Source organism: Tursiops truncatus, chromosome 5 (assembly GCF_011762595.2).
Source record: "Tursiops truncatus isolate mTurTru1 chromosome 5, mTurTru1.mat.Y, whole genome shotgun sequence".
NCBI lineage: Eukaryota > Metazoa > Chordata > Mammalia > Artiodactyla > Delphinidae > Tursiops > Tursiops truncatus.
Window position 1 is genome coordinate 93894646 of NC_047038.1, and position 18820 is coordinate 93913465.

At 34.8% G+C, this 18820-nt stretch overlaps 1 protein-coding gene across 4 annotated transcripts in view; it reads left to right on the forward strand.

Moving 5' to 3' along the window:
* BMP2K (BMP2 inducible kinase) overlaps positions 1 to 18820 on the forward strand; it is a 124011-nt gene that overhangs the window by 98595 nt on the left and 6596 nt on the right. For 3 of the 4 annotated variants that reach the window (XM_019932779.3, XM_019932781.3, XM_073805379.1), the window contains one exon: positions 6399 to 6509. The exons of the other annotated variant lie outside the window; for it this stretch is intronic. In XM_019932779.3, the coding sequence (XP_019788338.2) occupies positions 6399 to 6509 (111 nt within the window). The remainder of the gene's footprint in view (positions 1 to 6398; positions 6510 to 18820) is intronic. 4 annotated transcript variants of the gene reach the window in all.

The following is an 18820-nucleotide window of genomic DNA, read 5'->3' on the forward strand; positions in this document are numbered from 1 at the left end:
GTCTGAGATGCCCTTTGAAAGTGCCTGAAAGAAAACATGGCTACTACATTATGTTAATGTTTTGTAATGTCCCTTTAATGAGTGGTGACATAAACGGGCTGCCTTGTTGTCCTGGTATGGCAAAAGTGAAATAAATTCTTTTCCATTTTAAATCAGATATCTCAATGTTTTTACTTGCAGTCATTGCCTTATCTTAAACTACCTAATATATATGTCAAGTCTCGCTATACATATTTTAGAAGTTATTTTTTGGAAAAGGTATGTATGGAGTATTTTGGGGAGGTTGCAAAACAGTAGCAAAAAGCTCACTCCTGGAGAGTCTATAGATAATTGTCAGGTTTCTGAGTCTTGGGCGTGTGTGTGTGCATGTGTGTGTCCAGTGTGTTTCCCCATTTTGCATGTGAAAAGAGGGTCTTGATGGTCCCTAGGTATAGTTCCTAGTTTCTATTTTATTTTAGGTAACTGGCCTTATGAGAACATTAATTAGATGAAGTACTTTGTTCCAAATTGGTATATATTTTATATAAAGTTTGTAAATGCCCTGAATTCATGTAAGAATAGTTGTTTGGAATTTAAATTGGTATTTTACATATTGGTTATATGATTATGAAAAATTAAATTGATTAAATGCAGATATAAAAATGAGTTCTGAGCCTTTAATAAAGGTTTGTTGACTTTGGTAAAACCAATCTTACATTTTTTTTTTTATTAAAAAAATTTGTTTTAAACTACAACATTTTTGTTTGGCATTTTTCCTACAATTTATGTTGAGTGGTCCCCAAAGCAAGATATTTAAAAAAGGAAGTAAAATATCTCTTTCCTTTAGGGAGGTGATAGGGAGATACAGGGGGTAACCAATCATTGTAATTTACAGAATTATTTTTAAAGCAAAAGGGAAAATTAAGATATTCATTTTAATGTATTCTGACCAGGATAGTAACTAAGGTTTGCTAAATCAGTGTTTTCTACTCTTTGGGTGAACATTCCCCTCCCCACTGTTTTTAAAAAATAAATCAATTTATGGAATGGGTAAAGTATTCACATTTTTTTGTGCCTTATAAAAATGTTATTCTAAGCTCCCTAGAATTTGTAGTGACACCCAAGTGTTAGTTACTTTGCATAGGCAAGAATGGCATACAAATATTCATGTATACCTAACTTCATAAAAATTGGATTTAGCATGTAAAACTCTTAACCAGCTATTTGCTTTCAAACTTTAAAGTCTGATTACATGTGTAATTTGTGTATGTGTTTGTATACACATGTGTATGCCAAGAGAGTTCAGACTTCATTGCAGCATTAGATATGGAAAGATACTAAGTTCCAGATGTCAGTGCAGGAGGAACTTTATCTGGAGGTCAGACATGGAGCAACTCAGCCATTCGGGAAACTGCCTAGATGGTCCCCGAGCTATTGAAATCACTGTCACAAGGACAGTGTACTGAAATTGGCACATAGCACCAGAAAACGTGAATTCTGATACCTGGCCAAGTCATTTAACTAGGTTTACCTCTGTAAAGTCACCTAACTGCTGTTTCACTTACTTATTTATAAACTGGGTATAATGATGCTTGCTTCATAGGGTTGTCAAGAAGATTAAATAATGTCTTTAAAGAGTCTGGGCACTCCATAAATGTCACCTCTGCTTTTCTCACCTTCTGTATAAGTCTTTGGGCTCTGACTCCTGAGGTTATTGCTCTATAACCAGCATTTAAAAATTATATCTAAACTGTCAGGTTTCTCAGCTGGCAATTAAAAAAACCAAATAGACGGGGCTTTGTGGGCAAACACATCAACAGCAGAAGTGATGTATGACAGCATGGAAAGAGATGGAAAAATGTCTGGTTTTCCCTTAATAATTGATAGTTATAGTAATGGGGTTCAAAAAAGCTGAAATGTCTTTAATAAAGTTTATAAAGAAATCAATAAAGTATAGAATATAGTTTAGAAAGATTTCCTCCCAGATTTGACTTTATTGTAATATTGAGTCATCTTAGCACCCGTTTCACTCACAACCAATAAGGTATCTAATATTTGATCTACTTGATAAGGGTTTAAATTACACCGATGGGCAAAAGACCTCTTCTAGAACCTCAAGAGTTTCAGTAGACTAACGGTGTAATGAAAATTGATTGTTGGTCATTACTGGTTGGTTCCTCTGTCCCTATCAACTTTTTCCAAAATGAATAAATTATCAGTGTGTTTGGAATATCAAATTTATCTTTTTTCTCAGCACAGATATTTATCAACAATTTTTCAAAGTCCTTTCTGAGATTTTTTATATTTGGCTTATGAAAGCTTTCCAGAGAGAAGCTGAATACTTTTATGTATGGTCCTTAAAAATATAGGCATTGCCCATGTAATGATTGTTCAGAATAAAACATTGCCATTTGAGGTTTTAGTTTTTAAATGGTATGTGGTTATTTATTTAAAAAAAAAAGCAAAAAGATGTGCTGTCTAGGAAATATTTTACTTGTGTGTATTTTCCAGAAGGTAATTTAAAAATTATATTTTGAAATACTAAAATTCCAAGATACCAGTAACTGGTGATAAAAAAACCGGTTTTTTAGTGATCTTTAAGAGAACAGTTGAATCCAGCTGGCAAAGGGATTTAACATATAAAACATAAATCAAATTCTTCTTGCTTTTGCTTTCAGTGTAACAATATTTATGGTTTGGAATTTTTTACCTGTTCCTATTTAAGACTAAAACATTAAATCGAAATTAAGTGTTATTAATAAAGCTAGTCTCAGTATTTTTTACAGTTTAAGCTTGTATTTTTCATGGTCTTTTGTATCAAAGCATCCAGATTAGTACGTAAACTTCAGAAATCTAATTGTCATAATATTTAATACATTAAACACGAATTAGAATACAGGTTTTTGCATTGGGAAAATTTTTAAGTTGCATTTGTTTGAATAGTTGTGTAGCTCTACATGTTAATTAAAAGTAATACTTGATGGAATATTGTTTTCTTGTTGATAGTGGATTTATTGTTTATTTCTGTTTAAAATTGCATCAAAATAACTAAAAGGAAGAAACTAAAGACTGTGGCTGCTTTGCATATTCTACTGAATGTGTTGGGTGTTTTTTTCTGAAGCCACAGTATGAAATAGATATAAACATCTGTATATATAGTTAGTTTGTTGTAAAACAGTAACTCTCACCATTTTAAGCTGATTCAGACCTATCACTGTTCCTTTAGGGCAGAATAACAGAACTTTTCAGGTATATTAGAACAATGTCAAAAGTATCAGATGAAGACTGTACTTTTAAACCTTATTCTTTAACCTTTTGGCTATTCAAGCCATTATCCATATAAGCTGCTGAATTAACTTTTTAGAGTATATTAATTTTCTGATGATAGTATGAAATACAGTTTGATTTTAGGATTTTAAAATCCTGTATTTTTGCCATCTGTATCCATTATAATTCTTGAAAAGATACTGTCTTTATTCAGCACACAATTCTTTTGGGAAGGCAGGAAGAGGTAAGTTTCTTATATTGGACAAATCAAGCTCAAGTTTTGCTCTAATGAAAAGAAAACCAGTTCTTTGAAAATGGAGCTTAAATACATTTTAGGGGTGACTATGTATTTGAAACTCTACATACCATTTTGTTAGTTTTTATTTATAGGTAATTGATAATTAAAAAAATTAATATGTATGTTTATCTTTTATTTTGTGCCCTGGGACCCAGATTATCATGTAAACTTTAGAAATCTAAATGTTTTTTAAAAAATCTTCCATGGAAGAATTGATCCTGTGTTTTTTGGAACAATGAGAGCATGATTCATTTTATAGTGAGTTTATTCTGCTTCCTGTTGTGAAATAATTGGATAAATGAACTTTGTATGGAACAGTATCTTCATATTTTAACTCATGGGGACCCCATGTATAAAAAATATTTGTTTACCCCTACATGATAGTATTTGTACTCTTGTCATAACTACATGGTGCTGTTTATACATTTACCATGAATTTACCATAGATAGATGGAGATAATACATCACTGCGTGAGGATTCAAAGAACTTTAGTGGTAACTTTGCATTTTTATATGCTGGGAACCATTGGAACAGTAGTGGTTTATAAACCTGGAGAATATGTTAATATGTAGATTCCCAAGCTTCTACTCTCATAATCTGATTCATTAGGTCTGTGATAGGACCCAGGTTTTATACAGGAGTATAAATACATTTTGTACGGGAGTCCTGGCAATTATGATGCAGATGGTTTAGGAAGGAAATCTGGTCCTGATTTTGACCTAAGTACCTATAAACTATATACTTACATGCAAATATATATATATATATATATATATATATATAAGTATAATTTTATCAGGGCCTGATAAAATTGGTAACCCACAGGTATCCTCTGTGATTCAGTGAATCTTAGGCCTCTCCTTAAAGTTTGATTGTGGCTTCCCACCACAATAAATTAAAGACACCCTTGGTTATATAAGGTGTTCTCCAGCCTTATTTTTTCAGAAAGTTGCTATGAAAGTAACTTCTTTACAAGAAAATATGTTGGACAAGAAAATATGAAAAAGCTTTTTTTCATAGTACAATCAGCATTTGTTACTGATTTCCTGAATTAAGTATGCAGTGAACACCTTGAAAAAGAACATCTAAAATAAATTTTCATTGTTATCCATTTCTGTATTGGATTTGAAAATAACCTCTTAAGTTTTGGAAATTTTATTTGTGCATAAATCAGTTGTCAGATGTGTTGCCTTAAAATATTAACTAGTGCTTCAAACAAAATTTTAAGTAAAAATTTAAACAACCTAAAATTTCGTGTGGATATTGCAGAATTAGTTTTAGCCATAAAAGCTCATAAATGTGTCATAAAGGTGTTTAAAGAATCAGTTGTCCATAGCAATAATTGAGTATTTTCAGGATATTGTAGACTCTAGGGCCTTGCCTTCTCAAGCTTGTGCTCCCTGGACCAGCAGTATCATGTCATCTGGAAGCCTGTTGAACTGCAGAATTTCAGGATCCATTGCAGAACCATCCAGTCAGAATCTGCATTTTAACAACTCCCAGGTGATTAGAATGCACATTAAATTTGAGAAGCACTGTCCTAGGAGATTGCTGCTTTAACTTGGGGCTTTTTGTTTCACTCTGCAGTTACGAGTCATTTTTAAAGAATTCTAATTCTATTTGGATTCTCCCTCCCCATCCTGCCATCCCTTAGGACTCAAATGAAACTAGCATAGTTTACCCGTAGAATTCCTTAAACATGAAAAGTATAGTCCTGGGAATGTTTAAAATATCTGTAAGGGCAAAATGGGTCCCTAATAGCATATATTTGATTACCAAGAATCAGAGGATAGGCATTTTATAAAAATCCAGAAGTTCTCAACTGATAAAGTACCTGCGATGTGCAGAGTTTAAGAGCAGGGAAAAATAATCACTACTAGGGAATTAGGATATATTAAATCTTCTTCAGACATACCAGACCTGCTCCCACCCTCGAGCCTTTGCTCTAGTGCTTCCTCTGCCTGTTGTGTTCTTCCCCAGGTATCTACTCCTGCCTCCTTGGAGTCTTTTCTCACCTGGTACCTGTTAGAATCACTCTATTTCACTCTGTTTATTACTGCAACCTGTGTCTGCACCCTTAATTCCTTTTACCCTGCTCTACATTTTTCTCTCTAGCTTTAACAGTCTCTATTTCTCATGCTTGTTGCTTATCAGTCATTTTTCCATGCCAGCATATAAACTCCATGAGGGCAGGAGTCCTCGTTTTGTTTGCTATTGCATGCCCATTGTCTAGAACAGTGCCTGGCACATGCTAGATGCTCAACTATTTGTTGAATGAAAAAATGAATTCTGTTGTTAAGACTTTTAATTTAGTAGAGAAATATCTATATCTTTGCATTTGTATGTATGAGAATGGTTTAACCAAGTAATATGAGAAATGAACAATAATATAAAATGAAGTAACATATAGTGAATTACTTTTTATTGCTATTGAGAAATAGGATTTACCTATTTTATGAATGAATGACCATTTGCAATATTTTTTCCATATGTGCTTTCAGAGAAAGTTTGCCAAATATGTCTCTGTTTAATAATCTGGGTTTAACTTCAGATCCAATATGTCACAAGTTAAAGACAACTGGTATTTAAACAAACCAAATTAAGTTATTAGGTTAATTGTATTTAGTGAAATCTAGCACTGTGATTACATTGTTAAACTTGCCTTTGTAGCAACAAATATGTATTAAACTCAGGACTACCCACTAATACTTAAACAGATGAACTTTGAATCTCATATTTTTCAAGAAGGCTTTGTTTAATTTTCACTTTTATTTATACTGTATGCCACTTTTAAATTTAAAGATCGTTTTGTTTTTATATTATTTTTTGTTTTGTTTCATCTTATTTTTGCAGACAGGCTCGAGGAGAGAGCATCCTCAGATAAGAATGTAGAGCCACTTTCTGCTCCACATAACCATCCTCCAGAAGATCCTTTTGGTTCTGTTCCTTTCATTTCTCACTCAGGCAAGTTACATATGTAACATCATGACTATCAATAAAAAATACACACAAGAACAATAAGAGTAACAAGGGCAAAAACCCTTATTATAAAGCCAAAGTAGGAATCAGGTTTTAGTTACAGCAAATAGAACAGAAAATTATTTTAACCTTTAGCCATCCTAGTTTTCCTAATGTTCTTTCCATTGGGTTATTCAATTTGTGCCTTTTGCAAACACAGAAAAATGCTGATTTGCGTAGTAGAACCATAACTGGTTCTGTCTACCTCGACTGTTGGATAGTATTGAAAAATTTCATGCATGAAAATATCTCTCACTTTTACATACTTAAAATACATTTATAGACATTTTTATTCTTAGCTTTTGCTTAAAAATCCTGTTTTCCTAGTTTATACATGCTCTCTTGTAGCTGTGTTTAAAAAGTATTAGTGACTTTGTTACAACTTGTGACAAAGTACCTATTTTCTTCTTACTCCTTGCTTTGATTTCAATCCAGAATTTAATTATTCACCATTTAAGAATATTTGTGATAATATTTTCAAAGTAATTACCTAGTTAATGCTGTCGACTATACTAGGATGGAATAGGATCCCACTTTGGCATAAATGGATTTTTGAGTTTGTATAGTTAGAGTGGAAAAACTGAGTTTAATCTTAGAAAAGGGAAATGCATTGGAAGAAATTATGCTTTACTAGAAGGTAAAGGTTTTGTTTAATATATTCAAGGTAATTGTCAGCTATGTTCTTTGGTTCTGTTTCATTTATTTCTCACTCAGGCAAGTAAAATATGTGACATCATCACTACCATTTAAAAGAACTTCATACAAGAGAGAACAATAACAAAAGAAAAGCATTGTGAATGTAAAGCCAAAATAAGAAATAGGTGTTCAGGATTTCTGATAATACACTGAAGCAATGTTATAGCCTTTCAACATTCAGATTTGGTTATCAAGAACAATACAGTAACTAAGAGTGTTTCTATATACTTTGATGTTCCATATTTTTACTCTTTGCCGTTTATTGAATAAGCAATCCATATTTTTGTCATTTTCTGTTAGCTTCCTTCAGATTATCTTTTTCATGAATGATATGAAATCATTAACTGGGGAAGACAATTTAGTGTGTCAGTTTACTTAATATGTATAGATGCACTCCCTCACACCACCAGTACCCTAGGTCAAAAACTGTTACTGTTTTTTTGTTTTTTTTTTAAATAATAGCTCAAATGGTCTTTATAAATTCTCAAGAACATGGTACTCACTGACTTCAGATAGTGATCTGTTTGTGGCAGAAAGCAGTTTCAGTACTAGCTCTTTTTCATACTCTAGAAGGAATTACATAATCCCCTTCAGGTTTGTACATATCTATGCAACTTCTTGTCTGTTCTTTAATAGCTTCTGAAAGAACCCTGGGGAAATGAATAGGAGAATCAGGAACTAGAGTAAGCCTCAGTGATTTGCCCTTTCCTTGGGCACCCTTATTTTGGGGTTGGTCTAGGATTTCTGTAGTTAGAAATAATGCTCACAGATTTGAGCTTGATTGCTGCTGTTGCTATTTTGTTTTTCTTTTTTCCTTTGGGTATTTAACTTCTCTATTAGATTTTAAGCTTGCTGAGGGTTGAAAACATGAATTTTCTGTCTTTGAATCCTTCCCGGTAGCCAACCCAGTAAGTACCTATTAATATTCATTGGCTGTATGAAAAAATTATGACTATTCCTAAAAATTCATACTCCTTGGTGTTAGGACAATGACCATTAAAAATTCCCTTTGATATAAATGCTACTGCTCCAAAAAATATTTTTAGATTTAGTGTTAATAAGAACATTGGAATAGTTTGGTTATGAAAAATTGAGTACATAGACTAGAATAAAGGAGGGAATGGTCATAAGAGAAATGTGCCTCCAGAGAGAAGGCAGTCACTTTGCTATATTAGCTTTGTTAATTTATTTTTACCAGATTCAAAATACATAATCAAAATTTAAAAATCTGAAAATAACTTACTGCCACTGACCTATTCATCATCAAGATTAGAAATACTTTGTTATAAATAATTTTTAGGTAACAGTAAAGTATTTGAAGGCATTCATTTTCCTCTAAGAGTAAAATAATTGAATCTCTGAAGCAAAAACTTTCCTCATAAGCTGTATGAAGAAATTGGAAAAAGAAAAAGGAATTCTACCCATTGAAAATATATTCCACGTGGCACTGTGAGCATCTGGAGATCTATAGGACTAGGACAGAAGAAAGGCAAGAAACTACTTCTAAGTATTGTGTGTGCGCAATACAGGGTGATATGTATATGTGATAAGCCATCTTACTTGAATCTGAGAGTTGACAATTCTGGCGCAATTTAATTTTAGGTAAACCATATAGAGAGTGCTAGTTGAGAATAAAATGAATTCAGTCATGAGGCAGAACGCTATAAGAATTGTAGTGGCAAAGTGAATTTAAGAGACACACTGTCTTAAATCTAGTGTTCCTTACACTGGTTTTATTAGGAATTGTGTTCTTTTTATTTGGAAAGAAAAATTGCTGTTAAAACTTTTAATCTTAACTTTGAAATTATAATGAATTAGTTTTTACTTTGCTTTTCTTCAGTTTATCATAATTTTATAAAATTATTTTTAAACTACATTTTTAAGTTAAAATAACATGTGTATCTACTTTAAAAAGTTGGATTTAACAAGGTTTATAATGAAAAACAGTCACTTCTCTGCTTGCTCCCTCCCTATACCCTTTCCCTGTTCAGACTCCCTGGAGATAATTTTTCACTTCTGGCATTGTAATATGTCATGCTTATTCTTCTATTTCTTACTTTTTGTTTCAATTTTAGATGATGTGTATAGACTTCGTGTTTTGGAAAATGATGATTTAGATTAATTACACTGTTAGCACCCAGCCCCAATCACATGCACGTGTCCTTTCGCTAATTTCCAGTACAGTTTTGACACTGTTGTTGGTTGTCCATGTTGTTCAATGTGTACATTTTACGCATATGTAAGTATTTGTCACTGAGGTCCAGTATGCCATTTTTACATTTCCTTCTATAAGGTTTTATTTTTCCTGGAGTTAATTATAATGATGTTTATAAAAATGACTGTGTTTTGTTCCCTGGTTTTTTCTGTACCCTGTCATTGATTCATCTCCATTTGGAAACGTACATTTCCTCCCAATTTAAGGTGGCTGTCATTTTCATTTTTACTTGATTATGTCTCTGGCGGAGCTCCGCAGCCTGAGTCGGTTGCTTCCTGTGCCTGCCACGCACTTATCATCCTAGTATTTTCCTTTGCCCGTCGATCGTCCTGGGAATTCTTGGATCTCTTCTCTTCCTCTTTCTTGGTTAGTAGAGCAACTCCTCTACAAATTTCTTGAGAAAATATATATGCACGGGAGGAAAACTTTTAAACTTTGCTGCCTTTTTTGCCTAACCTGACACTTGACTGATAATTTGGCTGGGTAAATAATTCTTTGTTGGACATAATTTTTCCTTGTGAATCTTCAAGGTACTGCTTCATTGTATTCTAGCTTCAAAAAAAGGGATAGGGGGCTTTTACTAGAGGAATGGCTGCACTCTATGCCCCTAACCCTAGGTCCCATAGCCTCTACTATTTAGAGGCGAAAATACCTGTTTCTTCTCCTTGTTAGCTGCACGTATGGCAGATCCGGTACAGTCAGCAGCCCTAGTTTGTCTGTATGGATGCCTGTTGGTTGCCTTGGCTTATGATTATCACTTTTGGGCTTCTTAAGAAACTTAGCTGAAGGTAACATTTTGGTAGACCATGTCTTCAAATGAATCAAATCTAGCTTTCCTCCTTCTTAGCTTTAAACATTTCTTTATGGGCAAGATTAAATTTTGTAATTATTCTTTTACCCAGAAATCAAATAATTATATCAAGAATCTGTTTGGTGCTGTATAGAAAGGGAATATCTTATTCCATAAGCTGATATCTTAATTATAATGGAGTTATATATACCTTTTATGTCAGGTTACTAAGCTGATATTAGTAGTGTGGTGTGTCATAAAGAACATTGACTTTAGAATGATAAAGCCCTGGGTATGAATCTTAGTTCTGTCCCAGATTAACCATGTGATACCGGGTGTTGCCTAATTTCTTAGAGGGTTTCTGTATCTTAAATTGGGGATAATATTAGCTAGTTGATGAGATTGTTGAAAGGATTAAATGAGAGCATGTTATACAACACACGAACATCCTCAGTGTTGGTCGCTATTGTGGCTCTCGTAGGTAGTGTTATTAAATAGTAGTTTTACTACTTACCACTAAATTCCAAAATCTTAGTGTTAAATAAGTTTTGAAGCTGCCATCTAGCTTGTAGTAGTACAGAGTTCCAGTAATAATAAGCTAACTACCGAATTACATCTTTTAATGAAGTGTAGAACCTGTCTGTGAAGCTGTTCCCCACCAAGAACTGTTTTAACAGTGCCGTTTCTATTTTTATTAAAGCATTAACTCCCACTGTTCAGTACAGTGTACACACAAACATCCTGTTAAAAGCATGGTGCTTGTTCCCAGTCCTGAAACGCACCCAGCCTTCCTTCTCCCCGAGGCATCGTGTTGCAGTTAGTTGAATTACAGCGTGGACAACCTAATTTTAATAAACACTCTCAAATTCTGAAACATATAATATTTGAAGAATTTCATCACTGAAGTTTTAGATTTCTTGTATTGCATTTCATCTTTAATTAGGTTTGGTGAACTTCCCTTACTCTCCCCAACCCCAGACCTACCTCATGGGTCTCATTATCTCACAGGGAGTTAAATTGAATTTAGGGTTGGGAAGGTCACATCATATATAACGAATACTTGTTGGAACATAAATTATTACAGATTGTCAGTCCAATTGCTGGGTCATTTTATAAGCCATGATGAGTGTACTGTTTATAACTTTAGATTCTAGTAATTCTTGAAGATCAAGAATTTTCCTCTTCCAGAATGTCAGTAATAATGGTTACCTTACTGAATTGAATAGTTACCTTATTGAACTGAATGGTTACCTTATTGAATCCTACTGTACACGTACAGTGGAAACAGTCTCAGAGCAGGATCAGTGACTGGCTTAAGGTAAGATAGTTTATAAGCAGGAATCCAGCTCTGTCTGATGCTAAACTCTGTTCTATAAACAGTTGCAAAACAAAAGTGTTAAATGACTTGCTTTACCAGTGTTCAGTGGACGTTCTGTGTGAATTGTTCCACTTGTACATGTGTTTTTGATGTATCTGTGGGACAACGTGAGCTTCACGTCCAACTCCTCCGTCACCTTGATTCTTCAAGTATCAAGGGACTTGTTTTGAATGAAAACCTACAATAATATGAGTGACGTGATAGAAATGTCAGTTTTATGACATTTTTAATCAGAGTGGCAAATACTGCCTTGTCGCTTGGCCTGTCTTGAGAGAAATCGTACAGATTTTGATAAAACCTTCTAATCCAGTAATCCTTGGGTCTGGCATGGTAAATTGCTGAGAAATGATGGCAGGCAGTATGCTTCCAATTCAAAGTGAGCTTTAAAGTCTTACGTCCCCTCCCTTATACCCCAAACGATGAGACAACAGAAGGCACGTAATTACAATAGCAGTTTCAAGCCATTCATCCTCTATAATCCGATAGCAAGGAAAAGAACATCAAAACAAAATTTTCTTGAAACTGGAAGCTTCTTATGTGATTAAAAGTGTACCACCTGTTTTATAACTAAAAGAACTGTCCTCTAAAAGATGGAAACCTGATTAGAAGAATGGTAATATGAATAGTATGATGCAGATATGCCCCTCTCCCCACATTGTTTCGGATGTATTCTAAATATTTTGTGTTTTTTGGTATAGTTTATAAAGGTTCATTTATGTGGTTTAAGAACACATTTGCAGTATTTATTTAAAATAGTGTGGCGTTACCCAGGATCTCATTCTTTTCACAAAGTATTTGTTTAAAAGAATACTAAGTATATGAAAGTCTCTGAAAATTGATGATAAATTTTAGCTTTTGAGTTTGGAGTCATCTTTTGGACTGTGTAAAACTATGATGTCTTTGAACTTTTAGCATCTAGAAATAGCTTTTTATGAAAACCCGAGCTTGGAATAGATGAATTCTTGTTCTTAGGTTCTTCATTTGGTGGATTCATGTTCTTAAATTCATTTGGTTAGATAAGCTTGTTCTTCAGAACCTCCCAGTTGGTTGTACCTCTGTCAGTCATTTTCCAGATCACTAGAATCAGGATTAGTACATGGGTTTCACAACTGTTAAAGTGAATGATAAGTTTCTTGAAGTCAGGAATTGTCGTATCTTTGTATGCCCCGTACAGTACCTTGATGAATGAATTCATTATCAAAGTATACTTCGGTAAAATCTAATATAAACTTTCTCTCTCTCACACACCCTAATAGTTAATGAGCTTTCACTAGATAAGATGAATTTTATTAATGTTCAGCTCTATCAGGTAAGTTCCATGATTGTCCTTATTTTACAGATGAGGAAACTGAGGCTTTTTTGGATGTTGATCTTCTGCGGATTTTGTAAAGTTCTGTATGCTTTCATTTGTTGATAAAGCCTTATAGTATTTCCAGAACTTAACCCTACAGGGTTAAAGTATTTATCGTACCGTTCAACAAAACACTGTTTACTGAAATAGAAACAATACTGTGCTCATTCTATTAGTTTTTCGTTTTTTTGTTTTAGTTTTTAAAAATTTTCAGGCATAGCTTTTGTAAATTTTCAGGCAGGATACAAAACGAACACACGACAAGTCTGTGGTATTTTGCAGGGGGTTGGTGCTAAGCTATACTGAATGTTTGCTGGTGATGATATTCTACTGGTAGTTTAATTGTAGAATTTACAGATGAGAGTTGTAAAACTAGTGTCATCAGCAAAGAAGTCACTATGGCCTTAAACTTGGACAAGTCATTCAGCTTTTCCCTAGTTTCAAATTATTTATGTATATAAAGAGATTGGACTAGGTCTTTAAAAATCTCTTCTTGTTGTTTGCTTTCAAGATATAGTTGAAACTATGAAACAGGATTAAAGTCACTGAAAGAAAGAAATGAGAAGAGAAACCAGAAAGCCAGGGGATGAGCATTGGTTGGTAACACTGCGTATTTTGAAGTGGTAGGAAGTCATCATGATAGTGCTCTGCCATGGAAAGCAAGGGGAACATTTTTGAAGATGTGGTTTAATAAGACTGAAGGGGAAAGATCGTAGCAAACCTTACAGGACATTTTCACCCTAATGTTGTATGGGAGCCTAAATGGTGGGGAGTTAAGAGAGAATGTATGAAAACCCCTTGGCACTGCATTTCACTCAGGACAATATTAGTTACTATCTTCTCTGGTTCATTTCTCAGTACCATTAGAAATGTATAGTAGGTACTCCACAAATAATCATGAAATGATGGTATAATACATTGGCAATAGCAATAATATAGCCCTTGACTGAGTACCTACAATGTGCCAGCACTGTTACAAGCACTTTACCTGAATTCTCACTTTAATCCCCGCTGCATTTCTCTGAGGCAGATATAATTGCCGTGTCCCTACTTTACAGCCGAGGAAACTGAGACACTAAGTAATACCTGACTCCAAATGAGAACACAGGTCATCAAAGGACACTTTGATGAAGTAAGGGAAGTATACTATATATTTTGATATAGACAGTTACCAAGTGGTTAATTTGGTATTTCACTTATTTAGTAAATGCTTGTTATTTTATGGATGGTACTGAATAATTGAAGCACTACTTTGTTAGCTTTGAACTACTATCTTGAAATTCTATATCTGAGGTATATTAAGCCATAAAGCAGTGAGAATATGCAGAATTTATGTGTGTAAATAAGTACTAGTTCTCGAGAGAGGAATTTATATGCCACACGAGAATTTAAGACTTCATAACATCATTGCTGTTCTTAATAGTTTACCCAAATCTGCATTGTCTAACTTAGTCACTCACCTTATTCTCAGGGTTTGGCTCTGATTCGATTTTGGCTATTTCCTGCAATCAAACCCAACCTCAAAAGATGAGGATTACTCAAAAAGCTGAAATTTTTACAGTTTGTAGTTCCAAGGCACAAAACAGAAATAAAAATATCCTGACAAGAAGCCATCAAAGTATCATTCTACTGTATTTAGTTTAAGGAAAGAAGAATGCCCTACTTAGAGCCAAAAATAAAGATTGGTCAATATATGAAATTTTACAGGGTTTTACCAATATCATTTAATGGAGAAAAATGCAACTGAGGTATGATCCTGGGCACATTCTAGACATTTGTTTATGCTTTAAATACATGTTCCTGGTGCTTACTGTAAATATTACAGCTCCCCTTCTGCCTACCTGAAAACCAGCCATTTTTATGTTAATAACACAAATCTCAGTAGATATAGGGATTATTAGGATTTGGGATATATTGAATTATAAGGCAACATATTTAGGCTATACTTTTGGGAAATTAACTTAAGCAGTGAAATAATCCTGATTTAAATTTCGTGGTAAACCAAATGTGTAATATTTGCTCTAACGGTTTGGAAGAAGCAGTCTAGCACCAAGAGCAAACAGTAGGAATATCTGAATTTTTTTTTAATGACAGAAATATGTTTAGCCAAAGAAATAGGTTTTAAAAGTTGATGGCACTCAGCTATGAAGTCACATTTTAAAGCACTGTACATTGTACAGTTGGTAACCAACTTTCTAACTTGTAATACTTATTTTGACAGTCTTGTGCCTTTGGAACAGGACTAAAAGTCTTAGAATATATTGAAATAATTAAAAAAAATTTTTATTGGAGTATAGTTGATTTACAATGTTGTGTTAGTTACTGCTGTACAGCAAAGTGAATAGCTGTACATATACATATATCCACTCTTTATTAGATTCTCTTCCCATATAGGTCATTATGGAGTATTGAGTAGGGTTCCTTGTGCTATACAGTAGGTCCTTATTAGTTATCTGTTTTATATATAGTAGTATATGTTGACCCCAATCTCTCATTTATCCCTCCCCCCCTTTAATTTCCATTTCTTTCTCAGTTTTTTACAGCTTCATAGTGAAGAGAGGAAAATTAAGTGGATGGCTGTTGTCGCAGAAAGTGAGACTGTATCTAGGATGGTTGTAACTTGCAGCTTTGGAGCATAACTTTTCCCCAGCAGGAGGTGCTACAGAGAGATAACCACTTGTACTTCAGACTGTGCTTCATGGTGCTTCATATTTGAGCTGCTCTTAGTATGCTGGCAGAGAGGCCCATTGCTGCTCTTGATTCTATGTTAGGTTATGAAGGAGTGGAAGGATGGAGAAGTAGAGAAACATTTAAGCAGGGTCAGGGTGGGTAGGTTCTGAGAATATGGGAGAAAAAAGGAATTTGGATAAATATTTTTGATTGCTTGTTTTAGTTTTATGAAGGGGCGGCAATAAAAGAAATAAAACCAGTCTGTATACACCAACCAGAAATTTCCCCAGTTGCCCACAACCATTGGGTCCAGAAAGTAGGTAGGAAGTTGGAGTATGATGTATGAGATAATTGAGTTTGGCCTTGCTCTGGAGATGAGGACAGTTAACTTTACCAAGTGCTTTTGAGTCAGGCACTACTTTAAGTCCTTTCTTTACAACAGTCCTACAAAGTAGAACCTGTTATTATCATATTATTCTCTCATAATACTATATATTCCCTCACGTATGAGGGAGCAGAGTAGAGAGAGGATTTAGCTGTGGTCTTGGTAGAGATTGTTACTAGGTTAACTTGATTAGCTCTGTATTGATTTTGCATAAGGAAGGAATAACAGTAAATCGATAAATTATGATTAGAAAAGGGGTTTTCTTTCTCCTCTCAAAGAAAAAGTGCATGATCATGGTTCTGTTTAAAATACTGAAAAACTAGAAACAACCTAGATGTAAAACAACCTAGAGGTGAATACTTAAATGCTATACATACAATGTTTTATTATGTTTCTATCAGAATTACTAAATGGACTATGTTGATACCTGTAAAAGATGCGTTAAAAATGGTAAGTGAAACCCTACAAATTTATATCCACACTGACAATTTAAAAAGCAGATCTGTATAGCACCTTACAACAAAGAAATACATATCTGTATTAATACAACTTTGAGAAGCTGACAAAAGGCAGACAGAGCAGGGAGTAGAAAGTGACAGATGTGTTCTGGAAAGCAATGTTGACCATTTGGGTAAAGGAGACAGTTAATTTAGAAGACGAGGATTAATATAAGAATACCAAGAGAAGGTCAAGTGAAGGACTCTTGTCCTATGTTAAATGTTCCAGAAGATTTCTAGGAACAGAACTCTGTGCCCTAGAAATGGAACATTTTCCAGGGAAATTGTCGAGCGGCATTTTCCCTAAGTGCTTTTTGCAAAATTGTTTATAAAGGTTAATAGGTGTTACATGTAACAAATAAAAGTGTTTGTAGCGAAGCAAATTTGGGAAACCCTAGGCTTCATTCAGTCAGATTCTTCTGTGTACAATGTGTCAGCACCTTTAGTACGATGAGCATTTTCCAGGTGAGTGGTGGTGGTGAGGGGTACATTGTAAAGTGCAGCATTTCATAAACTCATGCGCCTGAGACCACAGAACTGTTTGGTTCTTGTTACGGGAATAGGCGTCCTGCAGAAGACACTTTAGGAAGCATACTGGAATGTTCCTGGAGGCGTCCATGAGCAGGCAGGAGGGGTGCCCATGTGGCTCTCTGTGGGTGGGTAAGTGCCTGAAGAGGTACTAAGTTAACGTGTATCTTAGAGGGACTGTCCTAAAGTCAGGGGTGATTGCAAGTCTTTGCCATCGCATTTTTTGCTTTTGGATAAAAATTCATGAAAATAAATGCTCTGCCTAATCTAAAAGTAATCTTTGTTTTTAATATCAGAAGTATGCTGTATGGAGAAGTCAAATGAAAATCTGCATTTGATTTGATTTTAATCTGTTAGGATTTAAGATAAGCTTATTATGAATATGTAAAGATACAGCATATAACTCTTGGCTGGTTTCAGGGAACTGGCAGATGAATAATGGATGAAGATTATATTTGTATTTAAGTATAACTGATAGAAATCTCCACATCTTCTCTCCCCCTCGCTCCTCAGCCCCACTAGATTTCCTCCCCACTCCCCGCTTCACGGTTGTCAACAACCTGCATGAGCTGACCGGAGCCAGTGGCCATTTCCGTCGTCAGTTCATTGGACTTCTTTGCATCACCCTGCGCAGTTGTCTACTCCCTCCCCCGGAAACACTCTCCTCTCTTGGCTTCGGCAACATTACACTCACCTGCATTTGGTCTTCCTCTCTGGCACTTCCCTGTTTGCTTTGCAGGTTCCTCTGTTGACTTCTAAATGGTTTATACCTGAGGGCTCAGTGGTGGATCCCCTTTTCCTCAGAGAGACGCTGAAGGGTTTTCAGCAGTAGCCACATGATTAGTGTGTCAGAAGGGTTATTCTGGTGACAGTGTAAAGGAGCAGTTTGAGGGATATGGTACTGGAGGCAGACAGGCAAGTTTAGAGGCTAAGGAGTTGCTGGATGAAGATGAGGGGATGGGATAGACAGCTGGCAGAGGGAGAGGAGGGACCCGATTCCAGAGTTTAAAAACACTATTTGGTGGGAAGAGGGAATATGATTTATAGATTTCTGCTAGTTTTCAGAACTTGGTAGGTAGATGGAAGTGTTGTTCACTAATTTAGAGGGACTGGTGAGGACACATTTTAAGAGAAAAGATGATCTCTTGAAATTACTGAGTTTGAAGTAATGGTAGGAGATACATATTTATGATAAGTATTAGATGAATAGGATATATGAGTATTCATGGTAAGAATCAGAGGTCCACTCATTACTGTGTAAATGCTGATTAACATACAAGTAGTTAGGACCCAGGGCAGGACATGCAGAGGGAGAAAGACAGCCAAGGATAGAACCCTGGGGAGCATACATGTGTAGGGAGATGTTTGTGAAAGAGAAGTCTCTACAAATATGACCAAGAGGGAATAGAGAGGTGGGAAAGACAACAGTGCTGACTTTCAAAGAGAAGGAAATAACTCAGAGGTGTCCTGTGCCATGGAGACCACTTTGTTAATAACGCAAAAGAAATGGTCCTTCCGTCATAAGGTATAATTAGTTTCCATGACTAAAGACTATACTTCCAACCCTAGCTAATTGTTTTGAAAATATCTGATCTTAGAGGGGAAGGGATAAATGGATATGTGGTTGGATCAATTCAAATTGTTTCCTACCTCTGGAAAATCAATTCAGTACACCAGTGTATTGGGAGGGCTGTATGTTTTCATGTAAACTAACATACTGTTTATCTTTACTGTATATCATACAGTG